We start from the raw sequence: 8,954 nt of genomic DNA, 5'->3' as shown, positions 1-8,954 counted from the left end.
GCTGCAGTATTTATATGTTCACTATAGTTAATAGTTCAAGTAAACGACACAATATCGTAGTTTTCTATAACTATAATACATCACGTTTACTGTAGTAAAACTAAAGTATTCTGTAGTATTTATATGTTCACTATAGTTAATAGTAGTGCAAGTAAACGACACAATATCGGCACTATTACATCACGTTTACTGTAGTAAAACTAAAGTATGCTGCAGTATTTATATGTTCACTATAGTTAATAGTTCAAGTAAACGACACAATATCGTAGTTGTCTATAACTATATGGTATATTTTAATACATCACGTTTACTATAGTAAAATTAAATATGCTGCAGTATTTATATGTTCACTATAGTTAATAGTAGTACAAGTAAACAACACAATATGGTAGTTTTCTAGAACTATTATAATACATCACGTTTACTGTAGTAAAATTAAAGTATGCTGCAGTATTTATATGTTCACTATAGTTAATAGTAGTGCAAGTAAACGACACAATATCGTAGTTTTCTATAACTATTATAATACATCACGTTTACTATAGTAAAACTAAAGTATGCTGCAGTATTTATATGTTCACTATAGTTAATAGTTCAAGTAAACGACACAAAATCGTAGTGTTCTATAACTAAAGGGTATATTATAATACATCACGTTTACTGTAGTAAAACTAAAGTATGCTGCAGTATTAATATGTTTACTATAGTTAATACTACAGTACGCTGGAGCATTCATTTACAAAGTGTTGCAAATACCACACTTAAAAAATGATTCAAAGCTGATTCCTTGGATTTACTAAATGTGTTTTAGGGGTTGTAAATAATTTATTTGAGCTGAATTTAAACAAATTAATTTGACCATTACTAAATTTAATTTGTTTAAATTCAACCCATATAAATAGTTTGCAACAATTTTTCTTCAGTGTATTATAATAGATACAGTATAATCCCCTTTTACTATAGTAGTTAAATTACTATTGTGTTTTCTTTCCATCTGCAGTACACTAAAACCTGCATTTGCTGAATGTGATGCAAGTAAACAAAATAACATTAAGTGTCTCTATTGTAAGATTGGTGCTGTAAGATCATCAACATAAATCTAGTGTGTCCTTATGAGTATTAATGACAGGTTTGCAGACTCACCAGAGAGTACTCCATGATGTTTCAGATGATCAGAGGGTCGTGCTTCAGGGCAGCTCAGCTTCTGAAAACAGCAGTGGTCTGAGAGTGAGCATCTCTTTAGTTTAACACAGACTTCACGTGACCCGTTTGTCTCTCTTTATAACACTGGTGTTTATTATTCTGCCGGTGTGCAGCACCGTGACTCTCATCATGTGCGCATGGCTGATGCTTTAAATTAAGACAGGAGTAGTTGAACAGCTCACATTGAGCCAGGAATAAACTTCTGAAGTAAAAGAGTATCTCACCTCCTCTTCAATATATGACCTGTGAATCCTGTCAGAAAATGGGCTTGTCGATAAATGATCCAAAATGTGAAATGTTGGGAACTTTCCTAATTACTTGAAATGTTAGCACTGAAGAGAAATAGGCCAGGTGAAACTAGTGGCTTCTGTATTAAAGCAGTGCTGGCTTGTCCTGATGCGCGCGCGCTCCAGTAGGTATAAAAGAAAGGGGCGGAGTCTGACGCAAGGTGCGTAACAACCCAATGTGATTGACAAATAACCAGACAGAACGTGCAGTGACAAGATGAAAAAGTACACCGAATTAAAATGTACAAGATAAAGTACAACATGTCCAACCCATTATTATCAGAACAGTGAATAAAATTGCTCAGCAAGCATTTTTGAAAGTGAAAAAAAATGGCTAATAGATGTTTAATGGACGTCTAAGATGTTTAATTAACATCTTGTAATTGATGTTTAATGGCCAAAGGAGGCTAAATTTTGGCTGGCGTAAAAGACGTCATTACTAGACGTAATATAATAGCCCAACACTAGACCAGTCATCACATGCACAGGAATAAATGACCACGTGTGAAGTCCGTCTATTCTGTCTGTTTGGTCTAATTTTGGTTTATTCTTAGATGTCTATTAGATGTCCATTGACAACCCAGATTTAACTCTGTTTTAAATATGATATCTATTCTTGGACGTCTATTAAACACATTGCTTGATGGGTTTTCACCTGGAAGTGAGAATGGTGACGTTCACAGCAAATCTCAGCATTTCTCTCTCAATTTTAAAAGTATAGTGGAAATATATAGGCAAAACGCGATTATAAAGCCAAACATTTAAAAACGTACAAACTTGTTTCAATGGAAAGCAGATCAATCCGCTCAGAACCAGTTTGGACTCTCAGTGACGTGGTCTGCGTGCGCGCTCTAGTGGCAGAATTCAGGAGCTTCCAGACGACGCGCGGGCTATCTTTTAACTTGACAAAATGCTTAAAGATTCCTTATGAGATCTGCTGAAGCTCAAATAATCTCTACATATATAGCCTATAATAAATGAGCACACCCCTTACACAATTCTCTCTTTTATATACACATATATACTTGGGATTCTAAACAAAAATATGTGTGTAGGCTTACATTATTCAGCAGCAAACGCCCAAACTGGAACTAATCAAACAAAATAACTTAAAATCACAGAGGAATTATTTCCACAGCTAAATTAATACATTAGGGAAAATATTAAATTGAATTTAAGTGCATCAAAATGTTTATATTCACTTAGAAATGGAAAAACGTACCAAGATATTAATGATTTTGGAAAATAAATAAAACAGCTACGTTATCAACGTCTATATTATTAACATATTGTTATTAATTTGATATAAACACTCAGTATATTTATAAATAAATGCGGTATATGCACACAGGCTTTCCAGCCAGCCAGCCCGACGGCTTCCGGTGAACTGTCTCTCCATTACAAATTCGCCTCGTTTAAGGTCGGTTTCCTTTAAAAATAAGTGATCTTCACTTCCTGATAGATATTTGATATAAAGTGGGTCTTAGACCGGACAAGAAGCACTGCATTCAATTACATTTTCCCCTGCCATCTCTTTAAAATATGAAGATTTACTTTACCTCAGTATTTTGAATGGAGTTTCTGCGCATGCCCGCTGGTGGTACTGACGGCGCTAGCGGTTACACGGTCTATCATCTCGTTTTAAGCTTAAACAACTAAACGAGTGTTTAAGTTTGTTTAACTAATTGTATTTTAATTACATTACGAGGTCAATGCTGTAAAAGGAAATGTATAAACTTTAAAATAGTCACATTAACCTTTCCGTTGGCTGAAGAACACTAGCTGTGCATATAGCCTATTCTATGGTAAATTTAAACCGGTGACAGTCCATTTACACATTTTTTAAATGTAACAAGCCAGTTCAACAAACAAACAAACAAACAAACAAACAAACTAAAACATCAATTCAAGAGCTCAAACACTTTCTAAAGCGGTTTTGAAAAAGCCATTTTATTGCATATTATACCAAAGATTCATGACAAATCTCTCCAGATATCATTTATGAGCTGCAGAGACAGAACATAACACAACATCACATAGTCATTATAGGAAGACAAAGAGAAATGAGTACGAGAAATGCTCTAGCTATCCTTACATAATCAATAATAGTAATTTCCTCTCACTTCCCAGCAGTGTGAGCGAGAAGCAGAAACCGAGCACGAGCGTCGAGGAGGGAGATGATGGCAAACAATGGCCCGATCAGATCCTTTTTACAGGTCTTTGTGTAATAATCAGAAATAGAATGGATTATTGACTTTTAAACTTTAAATGGCGCAAGACTTTACGTGTCATTCACTATTGATTTTAGCCGTGAAAACAGTTGTCAGTTTTATTTATAGCCATAAACACGCGTGTCAGTATTTTGATTATTTACTGCTTACAGACTAAGGTGAATATATCGCGGAATGTCAAACATGATGTCACAGAATTTTAAACGTGATCAGAGGTAGCCATAGAAGCCGCGTTCCATATTTCAAAAAAAAAAAAAAAAAACTCCCGCCATTTCCGACCCGCGCAGCAGTGCTCGGCGCGTACAGTGTGTGCGTGAGAGAAACCGTCAATCAACCTCCACCTTCATGCCCCGAACATTAACAAACACGCATATAGACGGACAGGAATCATCCGAAGAGAAGATTTAAGGCGATAGTGCATAGTGCCATGTCTAAAATGAGTTTGCGCATCGCTTACGCCATCTTTAATCCTTCAATCTGCTGCAACAGTGCGGGAAATAAAAAATAAAAAACAGAACAAACAGGCACGATTTCCCCCCCATTTTATTTGCATATATCTACGGTGGTGTGACAATCTAATATTTTCTGTGCTGGCTTGGATTCGCTAAATGCCTTATTCATGTGAAAAGCCCAAAAGCGTAACTGTGTAAGGTATTATTTTTAATTATTATCATCAGAGTCTTTTATTTATCAGAGAAAGAGAGAGAGAGAGAGAGAGAGAGCAAGCGCTACGTTCATCCTTATACCATTATAAAACGTAGGAATAAAATACAGTTTCATAGAAAGCAATGTTGCTTTGGTCCCCTTCAAATAACTTCTTTTCTTCACTTTTTTTAAACAATTTTTTAACTTCAGTTAGAAAAATAGATCCAGAATTCGGGACTATCACTGGCGGAGCGCGTTCATACAAAAAATATCACTCCGCACTTCTATTCTAGACAATAAATGACATGAAAACACAATTTTGGTCCTCAGAGTGGAGCTGTTGTGTGTGATTGTCGAGAGAACCACCGTGTGTGTGTGTGTGAATACACTATGGCACTAAAATAAGATCAAAATGAAGACTGGAGAGGGATTCTCTGAGTTTGTAATGGATGTGGAAGCGCTGCGCTTCGGCTTCCTTCACTCTGGTTTGGGTTCAGGAGTTTCGCTCTTGGCTTCGGGATCTTCATCGCTCTCGATTCCTGAGCGACTGACGATGCGGCGCATGGTGAAGGGCAGATCTCCACGTCTGCACACACAAAACACACATTATTGACACACATAATCAAGCTTCCCATTTCGGAGGCTGCTGCTGCCCCCATTTACCCTGGAAAATATTGTAAGGCCCCCCCCCTCCACATTTAATGATATCATTGCTCATATAAGTTTGCAGTAATGATGACAACATTTTTGTTTTCAAACAAACAGTATGTTTATTATTATATCTAGATATGTTTATGTTTTCTTACTTTTATCTACTTTTATCAATGATCTTGGTTTTAAATAATGATGACATCCCTAATTTTTAAAGTAAAAAATCTATATTTATTTCTAATCGTGCTCAACATTCAAAGCTGATGCACTGAGCATGATCATTTCCACACCTGAGTTTGCTCTTGAGGCTGTTGACCTCTCGGTTCATGGCGTCCGCAGACTCGGTGGCGTCCTCCAGCTCTCTCTGCAGTTTCCTGCGGTTAGCATTAGCCCGCTGCGCCTCCTCCTCGGCCTCCTCCAGCTGACGCTTCAGCTGCTTCATGCGGCTGTTCAGCTTGTCCGACTGCAGACACGCACACATACGAGTCTCACTTCTGCTTCAGCAGTGTGTGTTTATATAGAGTAGGGTTTGAGTCTCACCTGATCTTTATACTGCTCTGTGTTGCGTCTCTCGTCATCTACCTGCAGAATCACCTCCTTCAGCTTCTTCTCTGTGCGACGCACCAGTTTTGAGGCCTGCTGTCTCTCTCTGAACACAAACACCAATCAGAGTTTATTAAAGTCAGTGTACAAGTCAGTAGAAGACTGATGTGCATTCAGCCAGTGTGCATGTCTTGGGTGATAATAAACGTAAAATAATATGTGTACAGTATATGTTTAAGGTAAAAATGCTTTTCTGTTGTTCAGTTGCGTCTCCATTACAAAAAGACAGAAAACCCTGATTGTATCTGCCCAACTTACTGCAGAACTAAACGGGCAACTCAACTCTCCTATTTCCACCAAAAACCTTTGGTCTGGAGCTCCACAGGGTCAATATACTTGGCCGGCGGCTATAGCCAAACCTTTGCTCACAATGCCGAATGTCGGTTTCAATAGTGACAGCAGTGAAAATCTTGTGCTGTGGATGATGTGAAACATGTATTGTTCTCTGACGAGTCCCCCTTCACAGTCTTTCCCACATCTGGGAGAGTTACGGTGTGGAGAAGCCCCAATGAAGCGTACCACCCAGACTGCAGGATGCCCAGAGTGAAGCATGGGGGTGATCAGTGATGGTTTGGGCTGGAATATCACGGCATTCCCTAGGCCCAATACTTGTGCTAGAGCATAATTTTCAAGGACTACAGAACCATTCTGAAGGATCATGTGCACCCAATTGTTCAAACATTGTATACTCAAGCTGGTGCCATGTATCAGGATAATAATGCACCAATACACACAACAAAGACGCCTGATAGAGTGGTTTGATGAACATGAAAGTGTCGTTGAACATCTCCCATGACCTACACCAGGGGTCACCAAACTTGTTCCTGGAGGGCCGTTGTCCTGCAGATTTTAGCTCCAAACCTAATCAAACACACCTGAACAAGCTAATCAAGGTCTTACTAGGTATATTTGAAACACCCAGGCAGCTGTGTTGAGGCAAGTTGGAGCTAAACCCTGCAGGGACACCAGCCCTCCTGGACTGAGATTGGTGACCCCTGACCTACACAGTCACCAGATCTAAATATTATTGATCCACTTTTTCCTCCACCAGCATCATGTAGTGACCTGGCCACTATTCTGCAAGAAGAATGGCTCAACATCCGTCTGGCCAGTGGGCAGGACTTGTATCTGTCATTCCAAAGACAAATTTTGGCGCAAAAGGAGACCCTACACCATACTAATGAATTACTGTAGTCTAAAACCACGCATTTCACTTTCATTGTCAAACCCCTGTAGATATTTGACAGGAACATCACGGAGGCGGCTCTTTTTTAAACACAAACCATTTAGATGGAAAGAATGGCCCCTTACAGTGTATACGTGTAGAATGAGTGTGTGTGCATTGCTCTGACCGGGTTTCCACATCAAGCTGCTCCTCCAGCTGGCCGATCTTGGCCTCCAGGGCGGCGATGGTGGCCTTGTATTTGCTCTTGACGGTTCCCTCCAGCTCGGTGAGCTTCAGCTTGAGCTCTTTGTTCTGACGCTCCTGCTGTGAGCGCGCTCCCTCCAGCCGCTGACAGGTGCTGCGCTCTGCCGTCAGCTCCACATTCATCTGGTCCGTCTGCAGGAAAACAGAGAGACGATCATGAGGGCTGATCATCATGGTGCAGGTGGTGTTGGTGTGTTTGGGATGGTGTTGGCGGCGATGTTTATGGTGACTGTGATGGTGAAGGTTATTGCGGTGATGGTGTTATTGAGTAGTGATGTTGGTTATGATGGTGTTGTTTATGGTGATGGTGGTAATGATGGTGGTGTTTATGGTGATGGTGTTGATTATAGTGATGTTGGTGTTATCGATTAATGATGACTCTGATAATGAAGGTGATGTTTATCGTGATGGTTTTGGGATTATTGATGGTAATGTTGGTGATGATGTTGATAATAATGACGGTGTTGTTTATGGTGATGGTGTTGTTGATGATGATAATGTTGGTAATGATGTTTTTGGTGATGGTGTTGATAATGGCAGTGTTGTTTATTGTGATGGTGCCGGTGTTATCGATGGTGAGGATGCTAGCAATGGTGTTTTTTATGGTGATGTTGTTGTTTTTGATGATGTGTTAATGATGGTGTAGTTTATTGTGATGGTGCTGGTGTTATTGATGGTGATGTTGGTGATGATATTCATGGTGAGGGTGTTAGTGATGGTGTTGTTTATGGTGATGTTGGTGTTACTGATCCTGATGACGTTGATAATGAGGGGGGTGTTTATGGTGATGGTAATGCTGGTGATGTAATTTACGGTAATTGTATTGATAATGACAGTGTTGTTTATGGTGGTGTTATTGATGGCGGTGTTGGTAATGTTGTTTTTAGTGATGGTGTTGATAATGACAGTGTTGTTTATGGTGATGGTGTAGATAATGACTGTTGTTTATGGTGATGGTGTTGATAATGACAGTGTTGTTTATGGTGATGGTGCTGGTGTTATTGATGATGATATTTGTGAGAGTGTTAATGACGGTGATGTTTTTGGTGATGGTGTAGATAATGACTGTTGTTTATGGTGATGGTGTAGATAATGACTGTTGTTTTTGGTGATGGTGTAGATAATGACTGTTGTTTTGGTGATGATGTAGATAATGACTGTTGTTTTTGGTGATGGTGTTATTAATGGTGATGTTGGTAATTATGTTGTTTTTGGTGATGGTGTTGATAATGATAGTGATGATTCTGGCGTTATTAATGATGATATGTTGATGGTGTTGATAATGACAATGTTGTTTATGGTGATGATACTGGTGTTATTGATGGTGATATGTTGATGATGGTGTTGATAATGATGGTGATGATGCTGGTGTTATTAATGGTGATATGTTGATGATGGTGTTGATAATGACAGTGTTGTTTATGGTGGTGATGCTGGTGTTATTGCTAGTGGCGTTGGTAATGATGTTGTTTATGGTAATGATGCTGGTGTTATTAATGGTGATATGTTGGTGAAGGTGTTGCTAATCACAGTGTTGTCTATGGTGATGGTGTTAATTTTAGATCATGACGGTGTTGTTTCTGGTAATGATGCTGCTGTTGTTGATGGTGATGATGGTTTTGGTTATGGTGTTGATAACGACAGTGTTGTTTATGGTGATGGTGTTGGTAATGACAGCGTTGTTTATGGTGATGACGCTTGTGTTATTGATGGTGATATGTTGGTGATGGTGTTGCTAATCACAGTGTTGTCTATGGTAATGATGCTTGTGTTATTAATGGTGATATGTTGGTGATATGTTGGTGATGGTGTTGCTAATCACAGTGTTGTCTATGGTGATGATGCTTGTGTTATTAATGGTGATATGTTGGTGATGGTGTTGCTAATCACAGTGTTGTCTATGGT

General features: G+C 39.0%; 2 protein-coding genes across 3 annotated transcripts in view; both read right to left on the bottom strand.

The window, feature by feature from the left end:
- Nucleotides 1–1,591, bottom strand: part of slc25a38a (solute carrier family 25 member 38a) — a 15,585-nt gene extending 13,994 nt beyond the window's left edge. The window contains exons 1-2 of the mRNA XM_056452950.1: nucleotides 1,428–1,591; nucleotides 1,144–1,204 (exon numbers count right to left, since the gene is read on the bottom strand). Of these exons, the coding sequence (XP_056308925.1) occupies nucleotides 1,144–1,158 (15 nt within the window). The 5' untranslated portion in view covers nucleotides 1,159–1,204; nucleotides 1,428–1,591. The remainder of the gene's footprint in view (nucleotides 1–1,143; nucleotides 1,205–1,427) is intronic.
- A 1,833-nt stretch (nucleotides 1,592–3,424) lies between these two features.
- The window catches only part of LOC130220722 (myosin-9-like), a 102,124-nt gene continuing 96,594 nt past the window's right edge, over nucleotides 3,425–8,954 (bottom strand). For both annotated transcript variants that reach the window (XM_056452948.1, XM_056452949.1), the window contains 4 exons: nucleotides 6,973–7,181; nucleotides 5,558–5,666; nucleotides 5,308–5,480; nucleotides 3,425–4,952 (listed from right to left, as the gene is read on the bottom strand). In XM_056452948.1, the coding sequence (XP_056308923.1) occupies nucleotides 4,844–4,952; nucleotides 5,308–5,480; nucleotides 5,558–5,666; nucleotides 6,973–7,181 (600 nt within the window). In that variant the 3' untranslated portion in view covers nucleotides 3,425–4,843. The remainder of the gene's footprint in view (nucleotides 4,953–5,307; nucleotides 5,481–5,557; nucleotides 5,667–6,972; nucleotides 7,182–8,954) is intronic.

The sequence above is a fragment of the Danio aesculapii genome, chromosome 3, assembly GCF_903798145.1.
Source record: "Danio aesculapii chromosome 3, fDanAes4.1, whole genome shotgun sequence".
Taxonomy (NCBI): Eukaryota; Metazoa; Chordata; class Actinopteri; order Cypriniformes; family Danionidae; genus Danio; species Danio aesculapii.
This window is presented reverse-complemented; position numbering and strand designations above follow the sequence as displayed.